This window comes from Talaromyces marneffei, chromosome 3, assembly GCF_009556855.1.
Source record: "Talaromyces marneffei chromosome 3, complete sequence".
NCBI classification, from domain to species: domain Eukaryota; kingdom Fungi; phylum Ascomycota; class Eurotiomycetes; order Eurotiales; family Trichocomaceae; genus Talaromyces; species Talaromyces marneffei.
In genome coordinates, this window is record NC_072350.1 from 2,643,169 (window position 1) to 2,659,149 (window position 15,981).

At 48.1% G+C, this 15,981-nt stretch overlaps 5 protein-coding genes across 5 annotated transcripts; 1 reads left to right on the plus strand and 4 right to left on the minus strand.

Annotated features, from left to right (window-relative positions):
• Window positions 1–2,082: 2,082 nt before the first annotated feature.
• Window positions 2,083–3,996, minus strand: EYB26_004707 (uncharacterized protein; the record flags this gene model as incomplete). Its single annotated transcript, XM_054263998.1, has 2 exons — window positions 2,083–2,756; window positions 2,811–3,996. The coding sequence occupies 2 exons, from the start codon at window positions 3,994–3,996 to the stop codon at window positions 2,083–2,085; spliced, it is 1,860 nt and encodes a 619-aa protein (XP_054119973.1).
• Window positions 3,997–4,474: 478 nt separating this feature from the next.
• Window positions 4,475–6,487, minus strand: EYB26_004708 (uncharacterized protein; the record flags this gene model as incomplete). Its single annotated transcript, XM_054263999.1, has 2 exons — window positions 4,475–5,054; window positions 5,103–6,487. The coding sequence occupies 2 exons, from the start codon at window positions 6,485–6,487 to the stop codon at window positions 4,475–4,477; spliced, it is 1,965 nt and encodes a 654-aa protein (XP_054119974.1).
• A 2,505-nt stretch (window positions 6,488–8,992) lies between these two features.
• On the plus strand, window positions 8,993–10,128 carry EYB26_004709 (uncharacterized protein; the record flags this gene model as incomplete). Its single annotated transcript, XM_054264000.1, has 2 exons — window positions 8,993–9,425; window positions 9,485–10,128. The coding sequence occupies 2 exons, from the start codon at window positions 8,993–8,995 to the stop codon at window positions 10,126–10,128; spliced, it is 1,077 nt and encodes a 358-aa protein (XP_054119975.1).
• A 266-nt stretch (window positions 10,129–10,394) lies between these two features.
• EYB26_004710 (uncharacterized protein) lies at window positions 10,395–14,026 on the minus strand (the record flags this gene model as incomplete). The annotated part of the gene is made up of 2 exons (XM_054264001.1): window positions 10,395–13,115; window positions 13,175–14,026. 2 exons carry the CDS (start codon window positions 14,024–14,026, stop codon window positions 10,395–10,397), a joined length of 3,573 nt encoding a protein of 1,190 aa, XP_054119976.1.
• A 547-nt stretch (window positions 14,027–14,573) lies between these two features.
• On the minus strand, window positions 14,574–15,867 carry EYB26_004711 (uncharacterized protein; the record flags this gene model as incomplete). Its single annotated transcript, XM_054264002.1, has 3 exons — window positions 14,574–14,946; window positions 15,008–15,066; window positions 15,133–15,867. The coding sequence occupies 3 exons, from the start codon at window positions 15,865–15,867 to the stop codon at window positions 14,574–14,576; spliced, it is 1,167 nt and encodes a 388-aa protein (XP_054119977.1).
• Window positions 15,868–15,981: the final 114 nt, after the last annotated feature.

A 15,981-nucleotide genomic window follows, 5' to 3' on the forward strand; every position in this document is an offset into this window, starting at 1 on the left:
TTAGTTAGTGATGAATATGTATCAGATAAGCGAGCGACTCGCGTTGTATCGGTCCCCGGCGATTCCCTGTCGGGATTTGCACATACTACGTACAGCTGGTGTCGAAGACCTATCCCACCACAGCATCGTACTATCGCGCGATCCCGTGATACGATATGATATGATATGATATGATACAATCTGACGGTGAATATGTAACTCGGATAAGACACTATGGTGACTGCACTGGTTGGTTGATTGGTTGTCTACTCTGTATAGGTCGACAGATTGGCAATGTCATACTCCATGCCAGTCAATGGTATGATTCTGACTGTCAGGATGACCTCGAAATATCTAGATGAACGGACCCCAAGTCAGCATTGTCAATTACCTAACTTGTGCTGTCCCACGTGTTGGTGGGCAGAAGAGTCAATGGTAGAGCCGATATATATTTTGATGGTCAATGCTCATTCATCTTAATCCGAATATTTCGCATACGTATTTCACTACTGCGGCTCGGGACAGCTGTATGAGATTGTAAAATCCCAGCACTGTGGCCAGTTGGCCAATGTTATAATATGACAGGAAAAAGCAAGAAAGACGGCAGGGCCAAAGTTTCCTAATGAGGCAGGTAGCCAGTCCGTGTCCGCTAGCCCTAATCATCTCCCACGCAATCCATGGCTTGACACTGGACATACGTACTACGCAGACGTAGGCAAGACTATCAGATAAAAGTCTTTAGTAGTACTACGTAGTAAAATCCGTCATCCATCCAATCTCAACCCCAACGGCTATACTGAGTAGTATACTCCGTACTCCAAACACGGAAAATGTCTATTAAGTTTTTCTCTCAAAAGGAGCCTTCAAGTCGGAACCGTCCCGCTATTCACTGCGGAGAACTTATGTCGATCATCTCTCGATCAAGCCTTAGGAAGTTGAATTAAGTATTCACGGGGTTCTACACAGCCTTAAGAAGTTAAGAATGTAATCAAATTGTGACACTAGCTCCATATTCCATGTCCAAGGTATGGGATCAATACGCAGTAGGGTAGACGGGATGATTAGAATTGTCCCCGAGCGTTATTGCCAGTTGGTTCATGATATTCTGTATGGATGGGGGGTTGGAGGTGAAGAGCCGTGTTTTGTTCACATCTCGACGATGAGCAGCAAGTGAGCTGGTTGGATTGTCGTGTGCAGGGCTTGAGGTGGTCGACTTCATTTCTTCACTTTTCTCCCCAATCAATGAATGCGTACGACTAACACACTTGCCAACGTACGACTCTGTATTCAAAATCGAAAGTGAAGATTCTATGGTTCACACGTGAAACACTTCCCCCTTCATAGTTCCCATCGGCCCACTCCGTCGCCAGTGGATTGGATCTGTGGGAAGCATTTCCCTGAAACTGAATCTACCGAGAACTAGACGCGAATCACGCGATACTTTTGTAAACCATACTACACACCTCCGGGAATTCGCTAACTCACTTACAGGCTCGTGGTTGACTAAACGAAGTTCGTTTCTCGATCTGATTAGACGAAGGACTGGGCTAGGAAATGAGAGACGGGACGAGAACCTGGTAAAGGGGGCATGAACCCTTGAAGTTTGATGCCGATCACTCTGGACACCCTTCAAGAAAAACGATTGAATTTAGTTGATCACATTTATTGAATTTTGGTGTGCAATCACCTTTATGTAGGAGGGCTGTATGTAGTAGGTACTAGAACTACGTCTGTTGATCACTGTGTGTACTGTCCAGTTAGGGTTTGCAATCCATGAAACAGTCCGCTCAAAGTCTAAAGCTTTTTAAGTTCTGTATTGCCATATTGCGACAGCACCTTACGTAGTACGTATAGGCTATGGGCCAGCTTCACAAGTTTTAAGAAAGAAAGAAAAAGTGATACAAAATAAACCTTGCGGTACGAAACATGGCTTGAGGATATGCCTGGGCATGTTTCATATGCTCTACTTGTGTTACGACAAGTCTAGGCAAATATCAACAAGTCAGCGTAATCATGGATCGAGTCTCTACTACGTAGTAAAAGATGGAAGGACTGAAGGAAAATAAATTGTATAATATTCTAACTACTTGTGATTGATTTATATTAGATAACCCAGAACATTATCCACAGTCCAACAAGCACCAATCCTGACCCAAAACCAGGCAAAGATAATCCAAAAGCTCCATTCAAATAATACGCCGCGCCCAAATAACTACACGTAATATCTCCATCCGAAGCTCTATAGCCATATGAATCATTTAGATACTTCCCAGTCGGACATTTAAATCCCAATGCCGCGGGACATGTGCGCACCAAGTCGTTGCAGAGATCGGTGCATGGTAGAATCTCCTTGTACGGACCGGGGCGAATCTGGGTGTCAATCAATGAATTGCGCGATGCGTTCGTTACGGGTGATGCAACCAGAGGACTATCAGCTGGTATTACGCTGCCGTTTAGGAATGCCTGGCCTGCATTTCGTGGTTGGAGATAGGAGTAGGTCGCCGTCCAGTCGTAGCATCGTGGAATCGTGACGGCGCATAGCCATTGTTTGTAGGCGGAGACGCAGTCGCTGCAGCTCACGGCGAGAGAGTACATTGATGTCGAGGAAGTGTTGCATTGGACTAGGGATAGAGAGTAGTCAAAGTTCTTGTAGTACGATTGAGCCGCCTTGTCGTAGATCTGTCCGAGTTGTGTGTTGGTGAGGTTGGGGTTGGAGGGGACCGCGTAGGCAACTTCAGAGCAAAAGTCGAGATTATACAGAAGAGCGCAGTTGTTATCTTGCGTTCAGCTCGTTAGCAATGAATCGCACAAGGAGAAGAATGAATGCTTACCGGTCTTCGTTGTAAAGTTCATCGCTCTCCAGACTTTCCCACCACCGCCTATCACTCCGTTCCCAGAATGAGTCGAGTTACCATTCATACCGAGAATGCCGTAGTAACTCGAGCTGCTATTCAGATAAGTAACGTAAAACTGCTCCTTGGGCTTGTTGCCCAATCCCCGACTCGTCATGGACGTATTGATGGCCTGATTTCCCTGCCGCATTTGCGCTAATTGATTCAAAGCGCAATACGATCTTTCCAACCCGGAAATAGAACTTTCATTTATATTATTTGCAAAAATTGTGTATGGTGGTGTAATGTTCATCCATTGTTGATAGTTTGTGGATCCCGCGGAAGATTGAGTTAAGTTATTCGTTATAAGAAGCGCTGAGTTCATATCGGAGTCCACAAAGTATAAGTTCGTGTCATTGTCAACGGAATGGAAATAAGCATCAATCGATGCCGCCACTTGGTAATTGTATATGCCCGTCCACAGGGTCGAGTTGGGTGCTGAGACTCCGATATAGATGGCATCATCGGCATTCTCAATCGTCGTCCCCATATGTCCCTGATCCGCAGTATAAGCCGTCTGTAAAGAAGGATTGCCCGCAGGTCCGGGATTCTTATTACTCGATGATGTCGATACATAAACCGTCAATGGAGGCAGTGCAGTCGTCGACGTCGCTTGCGGGTTGCTGGTATTCAGACTTGGTTTCAAACAAGTATTCAGCGAAAGGTACACAGTATTCGATCGTTTCTTTAATTCATGTCGTTTCTGGTCAACCGTTTGAGCTGTCGTATTGTCCGACGTCATATTGGCCGGAAGACCCTCTGGCGTAGCTGATGGCGTTCCCAGCACGGCGTCCTTGGTGAAAACCCAGTATTGTGTCTGGCCCAGTTCGATATTGAGCATCTGGAACTCGTTATTGCTGACCGCCATTGGATCTACAATATCACGTCTAACGATTTCGCCATCGTTGTTGCCTATCCTATCTTCATCTTCTTCATCGAAAATTATCGTTGAACCGTCCTCACCAGCACCACTATTCCGCAACGTCAACGGATCGACTCCTTCAAGCGCATAGGCGAAACTACCAGAGTTCGTCGAGATTATATAAAACAAAGCGAATACGAAGATGGTCGCGGCGAAAGTGGCAGCGAAACGCGACTGCAAAGGGGTGAGCTTGGGGAACTGCATCGTTTTCTCGGGGGGCGCGCTCGTTGCGACGGAGGATCCTGATCCTTAACCCTCAGCTCGATAACGGGGTGTTTTCATCAGGGCAATTGAAAGGGAAGAATGAAGCAGTTGTCTCTCAAGGCATGATGTTTGTGGGATTATTGATGTCTCCCTGTTCGATGTGAAGATCAGGGATGGTTGTTGAGGAAGTTGTTGGAGATAAAAACCATTGGTTGGTCGGAACATGTGTGAGTCTCAGGTGGGACGAATGCCGTCTCAGACAGAAACCTCTACCTACGCCACACCAATGGTCAGCCAGGACGCATGCCCATTTACTTGATGTACAACAGTATCATCTACTTTGAATAGACTGTAAACAATGTATACGTACATTCCGTATCTATATCTATATATATAAATATATATATACACCTATACATATGTAGCTAAGAAGTCACAAGAAGCAAATTTTGAATGTTCAAATCAGACATGTAAGCAATCAAACAAGTTTATAGTAACGGGCAAGAACAGTAGTCGAAATAAGCACAAATGCAATGAATCCAACAATGCCAAAAAACCACCCGAGACCCTCGGTGTCTTTTCCTGGTACCGGAACGTTCATACCCCAAAGACCACAGATCAAGTTCATAGGAACGAGAAGACTGGCGATCAAGGTCACTTTGCTGAGAATTTGGTTCACATGGTTTCCTATTATGATGTTGCTCACGTTCAACTGCGCAAGATAGTTGCTATGAGCGCGGCTGAGCATCTTTTCAAAGTGTGTCAAGTTAGACACCATGGTGACGATGTGATCTTGGATATCGCCGAGATAAAGTCCGATATCACCACGTGGAGTGATGGAATACTGCTCGTTGCAGCGCTTGGAGAAGCCCCTGATAACGTCGGCCTTGCCGCCGAGAAGTCGCATCAGGGTCATGACTTTCTTGCGAAGGTCGCCAATGCGTGGCAAGAAAGTACCAAAGTCTTCAATGCGAGCAACAAACACATGATCTTCAATCGCTTCAGACTCGATTTCAACATCGCGCATGATCGGGCCGAAACTGTCGACAATGTCGTCACTGTCTTCATTAGCACCGGATTCGTACGAAGAGCAGACTAATACTTACATCATGGCGTAACAAATCCAGTCACTACTCAAAGACACATAGTCCCGAAGCTTGCCGATACGCCTGCGAACATTGGTAGCATGGCGGTTCTCGGAGAAGGAAAACGAGAGAACGCCATCCCGATAAACAACCATATACACATTGACTGGGTCCAAATAACGATCATGGTCCTTGTCAGCATGGTAAAAAGTCCGGAAACAAACAAAGTAGTATTGCTTGAACAACTCGACTTTTTCGCGAGCTTCTTGGGTCATGATATCCTCCGCGGTCAAAGGGTGGATGGAAAATGCTCGTGAAATAGCACCGAGCTCGGCTTCGGTAGGGTCGACAACATCCAACCACCATACACCACCTTCAGGGCCGAGCTGGAAGAGGTCACGGAAGCTATCGCCTGGAAGTACGAGGTCGCCCAGGTATGCCGCATGAATCGTGCTTTGGCTTTCCGAAGAAAAGAAGGTGAATCGGTTCTGCACAGTCATGGGCTGGAACTTGTCGATAGATTCTTTCTCATCCATGGTCTCGTCCGAGAGGTCAGCCTTCAACCCTGACTTTAGATCGTCCTCGGAATTTCGCTCCGGGGATTCGGATGCAACAACCTCAGGCATCTCAAGAATCGCATCGCCGCTTTGTACCTTTTGACGGAGATCGTTGAAGATGCGAGGAGCGGGTCCTTGAGAGCTCATGCTGTGTTTGCGGCTACGAGCGGCGTACTTGTCGCTCTTGGTCAATGCAACGAATTCTTCCAATTCCTCAAAATCAATAACTGGAATGCGACCTGGTTCCTTGAAAGAGTGTTCGTATTCACTCTTGTCGTCGTCGACTACGTTCTCTCCTCCCTGACCAGGTTGAATGACACTGGGTTGGCTAAACGTCCGACAACGAGGTATGGTACCATTCGAAACAGTTCGCTGGAGAATGGTATCAAGATCAGTCTCCACAAGGCTTCCAATTGTATTGGCACGCTCGCGGCGTCGAGGATCGGCAAAAGCGTCCACAGAGTTGGGCGGGGAGGACGAGCCGGCAGAGGATACGGTCGAGTTCCGACGAGATCGAGGTGCTGGATCTTGCTGGCAACGGCTTCGAGTATGATGGCGTGGATTTGGTTCCATTGAGAGACGCCTCGCAAAGGAATCGAGGTCACGTTCATCATCGACGATGACTTGTTCAAAATCCCGAGAGATTGGACCGTTGTCAACATAATTGTCAGGTACTTGCAGGAGAGAAGGGCGACGACCCATCTCAGCCGGCTGGGCAGCGACCGGAACTCCCAACATGGTATCGGTGTATTGTTGTCTAAATTCCGCGTCGAATCGATTCTCCTCAATAGGTTGAGGCTCGGCGTCGGACCCTGTCAGGGACGTCTCGGAACGAGGATTTCCCAACATGGCCTAGAAACTGGCTCCTTGAAAACTGCAAAAATTAACCCATTCAGAAAGAAGCCTGGCGGCGTCGTGCGTCGGGGACGTATGCGTAGAGTCTTGCACGTATCGAGCAACAATAAAGATAGCTATTTGATATCGAGTATACTCGGTAAAGCTCAACCAGACCCCAGCAAAGGGCCTGGCAAGACGAGCGTTTAGGAAGCCGAGATTACCAAAATGTGACTGACTACCCGGGAGTCAAATTATGGAGGCCGAGTATCGCCCCCGCAGAAGACCCTGAACTTTGGGCCCAAAAGAGGGTGGATGAAAGAAACCTGGATAGAGCGAAGTCCCGCCAACTTGACTGATTGGAAGTTGTATGAGCGTTGATGCTCCAGAGTGGTTGGTGGTTGCGGAAAGAGTTTTGCGTGGGGAGAAAGGAATAGGAGATCCCGGTTGCTCGCTCAACTTTAAGCGATGGGAAGCCTCCTGGAGGTTGCTTTGTCGTCCGACGAAGCGAAAATCAGACGATTGAGGAGAAATCGACCGGTCGAGTGTCTTGTGGTCGGCAGTCCGTTCGATATTCGGATTACTACTATGGAGCTTTGGATGAACGGTGGCGAATTCGGAGACACCACCGTTAAGGGTCTTTCGAGAAAGACGAGATAAGAAGCTGGTATCAAGATACTCTCAAAGATGCTCAAACAATCAAAATGGTCAAGACAATTCTTGACACAAGAGGGTAATAAAACACCGTGAAGGTGCGATGGGCGATGATGGAAGAGAAAAAGAAAAAGAAAAAAAAAGGAAAGTGAAGAGTTGCAGCGATGACGAGGTGTTCTTGTATGTAGCAGTAGACTCCTCACGCTAAGTCTAGACTAGTCGGTGGGTGGCCCGAGTTGGCAGTAGCGTGCTGCCTAAAGTCCCTAAACTAATGGTTTCGGAAAGCCGATGGGTTTTTTCCTGGTACTCTGTATGGCTAAGCCACGGAGTGTACCCCTCCCGTCGCGGGCTCTGAATTGAATTTGCATGGAAAGAAATCACTCATACCAGGTGCAATTTTTCATATCAAGGTTTTCTCGCCACCTTCTAGGATATTGAGGGACTTGTCGCTTCGCATTGCCCAGCGGCTCTCACCGTGTGGCTGAAAAGAAAATTCTGCTCTCTGGAGTCTGTTACCCAATATGGGCCCAATGCTACTCCATCCTTACGTACTACTACTGCTACTACTACCACTACATAGGTAGTGTAGAACTATGTAAGTATAGTAACTCTATAATTTTGTCCGAGACGTTTTCCATGGGACTCCATTCTTCATTTTTACTATCTCCACTCAGCCGACAAAGGATGCTCACTGGCTTCCCGCATAGAGAAGGGGGCACCGCCTCAATCTGATTACTAATATCGGTGCTAGTCCATAAAGGGCATAGGCAGTATGATTATTTCTCACCGCCCAACCCGATTTGGCATCAGCCGACCTTCGTCAGTGTGCTCGGAGACACCGCTTGCCCGAATAGGGCCAACTCGGCAGAATAGCTCCTGCGTGGCGCACGGTGGCTGATGACATTTTTACATGTCTACCAGAGTGCTATGAGTGGTGTCAGATGGCTGGAATAGCTGTGTGCAGGGATCGCCTTGGTAATATGCCACGTTCTGCCTGTTGATCGGTGCTTTACGTCTAATAGCAAGCAACCTGCGAGAAAACACCCGGTCGAAAAATCCGTGTCGCCAAGATGGATACTTTTCTCGCATGTCACCGTCGTGGCATCAATGGACATTAAATGTCTCATGAGGGGAAATCATACGCCATGAAAGAAAAAGCCTGCTGGGTGTATAGTACGTACTATGTAGTTAGTTAAGTTGACTAACTAGTTAGTTAAAAGTTAGTTTAGTCATACCGGTGGTTGATTCTCGAGAGATCCCCGCACGGTCTAGGGTCTTGACTCTTGAGCAGCGATTGCATGCTACGTACTCTAAATAACTTGTGTCCATCAGTACTTATTTTTATCCATATGGATCATAGTGATAATTATACAGACGTCGAAACCGCCGAACCTCAAAGACTTGGCTCAACTTGGGGATCGGAGTTGCGCGTGGATTGGTGATGGAGTTCGGTTCAAGCCCGAAGTCGGCGTCTCTGGGAACTCTGCTGCAAGCCCATTGGATAATCCTCCCACGCTAACACAGACACTGATAGACGATAGTTATGGCAAAAATAAAAGAGACAGCATCGTCACCACAAGGAAGGTTGTTATTGCAAAAAGAAGAGAGACACAAAAAGTAACAAGGCATTGAAGGGAGCAGTCGAGTCGTGTGACTGACAGAAACTTGCTGTGTTGAGTCAATTGGCTTTGCCGTATGTATACACCTACCTAGATTGCTACGGATCCGGTATATCCCCATCGGACAAAAAAAATATCAACCCCTCCATTCAAGGACTGATCTGACTCATGACTCACAACAGTCACACATACACCTCAACCCCAAAATCTCCCCGAGTGAACAGACGAAGCAACCGACACAGACACAATGGCGTCCTCGTCCTTCAGCATCCGCATCCCCTGCTCCTCCGCCAACATCGGCCCAGGCTTCGACGTCATCGGCCTCGCCCTAACTCTCTACCTCGAAGTCCGCGTCACAATCGACTCGAGCGCAAGCTCTCTCGAAAACAAACTCCCCCTAAACTGCGCAATCACATATGAGAATCAGAGCGGAAGCAAAGAGCAAATCAGCCTTGACCCCGAGGTCAATCTGATCACCCGCGTGGCTCTCTATGTGCTGAGATGTCATGACCAGCGCGCATTCCCGGCCAATACGCATATACACATCAAGAACCCGATCCCATTGGGACGGGGACTGGGAACGTCTGGAACCGCGGTGGTAGCTGGTGTAGTCTTGGGTAATGAAATAGGAAAGTTGGGATTGACCAAAGCACGTCTTCTCGATTACTGCTTAATGATCGGTATGTCTCCCTCCTGAAAGAAAAAAAAGGGAGACTAGTGCATGTCTAATTTAGAGCAGAACGACACCCCGATAATGTCGCTGCATCCCTCTTCGGCGGCTTTGTAGGCACATACCTCAGCGACCTCAAACCTGAAGACATGGCGCGCATTGAAATCCCGCTCAGCGAGGTCCTCCCCGAACCCGCTGGCGGCATCGACACGGGCAAACAACCCCCCAAACCACCCGTGGGCATCGGCCACTGCACAAAATTTCCCTGGGCAAAAGAAATCAAAGCCATAGCCATAATCCCGGACTTTGTCGTGCCCACCGCCAATGCGCGTGACGTGTTGCCGAAACAATATTCGCGCGCTGATGTAGTCTTTAACCTGCAGCGCGTTGCGCTTTTACCGATTGCGTTGGGTGCTTCGCCCCCAGATCCAGATATGATTTATCTAGCTATGCAGGATAGAGTGCATCAGCCATACAGACAAACTCTGATCCCGGGGTTGATGGAGATTCTGCAGTCCATGACTCCAGCCACACAGTCCGGCTTGTTGGGTATTTGCCTTTCGGGCGCGGGTCCTACGATTCTGGCGCTTGCCACTGAAAACTTCGAGGAGATTGCGCAGAAGATTACCAGAAGGTTTACAGAGAGGGGGATTGAGTGTCAGTGGAAGTTGTTGGAGTTGGCGGAGGAGGGAACCCTTGTCGAGCATCATTAAATATTTCCGATTCTTACATATAGTAATAGATAGTTGGGAAAAAAGTAATCAATATAATATTGACTTTTATACTAGATGATGAAAATCGAAATGAGAAAACCCCAACGCTAGGCTTGCAAACTGTTTTGTACAGACTCTTTGATATTTCCAACAACAGCAAAACCCCCCAAATGAGCAAAAGCATAGTAAAACAATTAGCTAGAAGCAGGAGAAAGACGAAAAAGACAGAATGAAAAAGAGGATAATGTACTGAGTTACATGTACAATTATTCATCGTCAGCATCCTGCATCTCCTCATCTTCCGCCTCCCTGGAAACAGCAGCAGGCTCGTCTTCGTCTTCATCGCTGTCGTCGACAATCCGCTTGCCGCGTCGGCCCCGTCCTCCTCTACCCTCGCCCACTGGTGTCGCGGCTTCTTCTTCTTCTTCGGCAACCCCGTTGTCATCGTCGCCGAACAAATCTTCATCGGCTGCTGCAGCGGGAGCAGCAACAGCATCTTCATCCAATTCTTCATCCGAATCAACCACCAACTCACTACTCTTGTATTTGCCTGGCTTCTCCTTGGCACCTCCCCGACGTTCCAATCGTCTTCGTCTTTTGGGCGCCGGAGTGGTTCCCTCATCATCAGAGCGAGCCACACTGACGCTTCGACCATCGGAGACAACACCATCGTCCTCATCGTGACGCTTCCTTCTCCTGCCGCCAGACGGGGCTTTCTTCTTGCGTTTTTGTCGCTCGCCCGTCTCAGTGTCGGTAGTAAGCTCAGCCGCCTCGCGAGCCCGCTGTTCTTCTGCCCTCTTTGCCGCTAGTCGCTGCGTTTCTTCAATGATACGCTGTCGTTGTTCTGCTACTTGACGCTTCCTCTCCTGTTCAAGTTCTTGAGCCTTTTGCACTTCTTCTTCACGGCGTTTCAATTCAGCCTCGCGAGCTGCGCGAGCTTGTTGCAGTTTGAGAGCGTTCTTCTCCTCATATTCCTTCTGGTTTTGAATAGATCGCTCGAGCTGCTTGCTGATTGTGTTTCGGCCCATGTTCGCTCGCTGCTCCAAAGACTCGCGAGGATATGGAGGAGTCTTGGCCTGGGCAATACGTGTAAACGTCTCAATAGCCTTCTCAAGGCCTTCGGCCGCCTCCTGCAGATCTTGTAGCGTCCTCTGTGTCTCTGGGAGACTGTTCACCAGAAGTGCGATCTGATTTTGGACAAATGCCACATTGAACTCAAGATGCGCCTGTTCCGGCGCAACTGCCAATGCACGACTTGCATAATCCAAAGCAGTCTTCATAGCGGTAAGGTTCTTTTCATGTTTTCCTCTCAACCACCAGACACGTCCAAGACATGCCAAGATTTGCGCATCGCGAGCTCGGTCTTTGGATAGCGCCATTTCATAGCACTCAATCGACCGCGAGAACTGTTTCAATTCCGCATAGGCATGTCCCAAGTTAAGGTATACACTAGAGTCTTTGATGGTATCCCGAATCTTCGAAAAGATCTGAACAGCACCCGTAAAGTCCTTGCGATCATCCACAAGGGCGATTGCAATTCCTTGAGCTGCGTAAGCGTTCTTGGGATCTAGTTGCAGTGCCTTGTCGAAAAATTCCACAGCACGCTCGTACATCTTCCGTCTCTTTTCCTTATCGGCATCGGTCTCACGTCGCATATCACGCGCTGTCAAGAGGTGCACATTACCCATTCCTGTTAAAGCATATCTGTCATGCTTGTCAAAATGTTGCAATGTATGTTTGTAATGTCGTTGTTCAGGGTCCTCGGCCAAGTTGGCCGCCCGTTTCTTAGACTTGCTAAGATACCAGCCGAAAAGCGCGCGAACTTCAAGATTCGTCGAGTCGCTTTCATACAATTTACCCATCTTCTTTGGACCTTCATCCGTCGGGCTCTGACGAAGCGCAATATAGGTCATTCTCGCACTAGCCTCGGTGTAATCGCTATGTCGTTCAAGAAGACTCTCATACACTTTCTTTGCTTCATCCGGTAGATCGAGGGCTTCGAGCGAGCGACCAAAGTTGTATCTGACTGTTGTGAGAAGTGCATCGGTAGCCTTTTCACCTTCTAGCTCCTCAGACTTGTCACAAGCGGTCAAGGCAGCTTGGAATAATTCTCTTGCTTGCGCTACTTTACCTGATTGATATAGGAAGCAGCCAATGTTGTTCAAAAGTTGTGGCGGTAAATACTCCCGAAGCGCAGCCTTCAGCTCTCCATTTTGGAGCGTTGCGTCAGGTCTATCTTGGTCAGAGATTTGATCCATCTGAATTTCTTCTAACTGGGTGAGACACTGCATGCTCTTGTCTGGCGATGTGCTCTCGTATAATCGAGAAAGATAAATCAACACAGACTCATCAGGGGGAATATTCTTTGCCGGATCCTTCCACAGGCTGCGGACAGACTCGAGAAGAGAAATAGCTCTTGTGGCATCGGCAGTTTTATCATCTTTGCTACCGCTAGCCTGAGCAGCGAAGACATCTTCTGCTAGTAGAGCGCCCAGGAGCGCCATAGATTCTGGATTTTTCGTCTGTTGTATAATCTTCTCCAGTCGAAACTTTGCTCCATCCAAATCCTTGGATTTGACTTGCATCTGGACAACACCGAACTTTGCTGGCAAAAACCCACTCTCACCGCCACCACGAGCTTGATCGGAGCGGTTAAAGTATTCGGAAGCTTTGGCCGTGTCGCCTTCGTAATGCGCCTTTCGGCCTAGGAGATACCAGCCTTCACTGGCGATACTCACAACGTCGGTCTGTTCAATAGCTTTGCGAGCCAGAACTTCCACCGCTTTGTAATCTTTGCGGATCAATTTATAACCTGCAAACCTAGCACATGCCATTGGATAGTCCTTGTCGAGTTTAAGCGAGCCTTGTGTATGTGTCATCGAAGTTCTGTACAATTCTCCGAACCGGGGATCGCTCGTAGGATATTGGGAGCTGCTGTACAAATAGTACGTCCCGACTAGGATACTGGCGACCTTTGATTTGGGGTTCTATATGAGATATTGTTAGCAATGAACAAAAGTAAGTAAACTCTCCTTTGATAACGAACCAAAAACAACGCCCGTTCCCATGCATCTTTTGCTCTTTCCTTGAAGCCCAGTTGCCAAAGACAGCAACCAATGCCAATTCGTGGATCAGGATCAATAAGACCGGGCATTCTGGTGAGAACGGTCTGGTACACCAAAAGCGCTTCGGCGTAGTTACCCAGAGAATACTGCGCTCTAGCCAGACCCAAATGAGCCATCACATTCCTGCCACCTGAAGCTTTCGACGCCTCCTCGAAACACTTCAAAGCCTGCCGTAAGCTCTCGACTCTTTCGGATGTATCAGGAATTCCGGTTCTAACAGGACGCGGAGGATATAGGGATGCTCGAAGGAGGGACAGGACACCACGCGCAAGAAAGAGTGGCGTGTAGGCAGGATTAAGACGGGATGCTTCGTTGAGAGTCGATGTCGCCTGCTGAAGATAAAAATCCTTGGTCTTCACATCTGAGTTGTCACCATCGGGAGCAACACGTGGCGCTTGACGGCTCTTGATCATCAACAACCAGCACAACCAGTTCAACAACCCCAGCTTCTCTTTGGTTGCTCCATGAGCGACAGATGCCAAACCCTTTTGCAGAATTTCTATCGCATGGTCAAGCTGATTCTGTTTCGCATATGCCAACGAAATAATCACCCAGAAATTCTTCGCGGCCTTCTCGTTCTCTAGTAGTGTGCACAATTCAGTTGGGTCATCAGGGAGTTCTTCGAGACTGACTTCGACCTCACTGTCGAATGTAGATGCAGGGATATCGATGGCAGAGGGGATGTCGGAGAAACGAGTGGCAGAAGGTACTGTCTCCGTGCTGAAGGCCGAGTCTCCAAAGCCATTCGTATGGCCATTTTCGAGTTGCGACATGATGGGGTGCTTGTTCTGAGGAATAGGATGACCGCAGGACCGATTTCGCAGATGCTGAGCGTTGTTAAGGATGCAAAGCCATCTGAGAATTTGAAAGATGATTGTCAGAAGAAGGCTGTTAATCTCCAATCATCAAATGTCAAATGACAGACGGGTGCATGTGCTTGATACGCACAGCGTGGAATGGGTAGACTGTGGAAGACAGCTACTCCCAGCGTTTTTGTCTTTGCCTGCAATCGCTGCAGGTGGAAATAATAGAAGAGGCGCGGACTTGGCAGCTACCAAATGTTGACCAATCAGAGGCGCGATGGATCCACCTGCCGCCCCACTCGAGCATCATCGACATCGAGACTGGTGTTGAGGACAATAACACTTGATCATATTCTTGATTATTCACCTCATTGACTATTTCTATATTCAAGCTAGATTATTTCAAGTAGGGAGTATCGCTGTTACCTAATCGCTCAGGCAAACCTGCTCCAAACCTCGAGCCTATAGACCGGAAACGCCATGAATCTCACATGCGCCGAATGAGTTTCCAATGAGGTCAAAACGTCCTGCATAGAAATCCGACTAATAGCAAAACGGCAAATATCTCTACAACTTCAATCCAGCGCGCCAGCTGTATCTCCGTCTCAGCGTATCCACGAGACGCCTCGTCTTTCTGTTTTGCGGGAATGTTTTGTGTCTCGATCGAAGAGTCCAAAGAAGTCGGGAAGCGCCCAGTCTCAAAGAACTGATCGAGCAAGGCATCCTTTTCTCTCCAGCGCTCCAATAGCCATTGCTCAAAATCCTTCGGGTCATCCAAAGGAATTTCTTCCAAGGCCCAGCGTCGCCAGTACATGTTCACGGATTTGGGGGGCCGGCCTTGACCGTAGGTGGATCGTAGAGTGAAGTATCGATCAGGGTATATGCCTTTTCTACCGAGATTGTCAGTCTTGGTACCAATGAGTATAACAATCAGAAAAAAGGGGTACGAACGGTGGTCCCTCATAGCCTACAGTGCAGTCGTAGACCCAATCTACGGTACCTCGTAATTGCTGCAAGCAAAATAGCAAGCCTGTTGATCGTGGGAGAATCGTATGCTTGAGAGGCGCAATGCCTACCTTTTCTCCGTATTTGTTGCTGATATTCTTTGTGTTGATGGAAAGGTTGGTTCCCTCTGGGAATATCAACAGCCACATAGGATCTAAACTCTGTGAACCAGACATGGGGCCAGTGTGTCTCGACTTTAACTTCTGGAGACGATGCTCCAAGCGCGGTTTGTCCGCTTCCCACTTACGGGCCATAAATATGAAGCCATAGAACATCATTCCTTGACCAATGACAGGTATCCTTTTGAGCGACTCCTTCAAGATGATATAGATGTGGCCGTGCATACGGGATGTATAGCTTACCCACCACAGATACAACCAATCTGTGTATACTTGGTGGTTCGCAACGAATACGAGGCGGTCCGGGAAATTCGTCTTGAGCAATCCGTTGGCACCAAGTTGTATCTGTCCTTTGACCGACTCATCACCGCTGACACGGACTACCGTCGGAGCACCCCATTGGGTGATGGTAACGATAAGAATCCCGAAACATTGCTTCGTCATAGCCATATAAGCGTAGTAATAGTTTTTGTTAACAAAGTACAACGGTGCCCCGATGAGCTGTGTCATGAATATACACACACAACAACCATTGAACCATGTTGCGAGCAGCAGAGATCGCAATATCTGCATGAAAACTCCATGCTTCAAGCCAACATCTTTGTCCTTCTCGTTTAATGTAGGCTCTTCGCTCACGAGAGATGACCCGGATGGGTCGGCAGGCGCTCGACGTCGTATATCGGACATGGTAGGAGGAGTGTATTTGCTCAGCTCTATGTACAGCTTAGACCGGCTATATATGGCTGTCTTGCGGAGGGAGGCTGAGAAATAAATGGCGTTGACCTGCTAAAAAAAACTCAA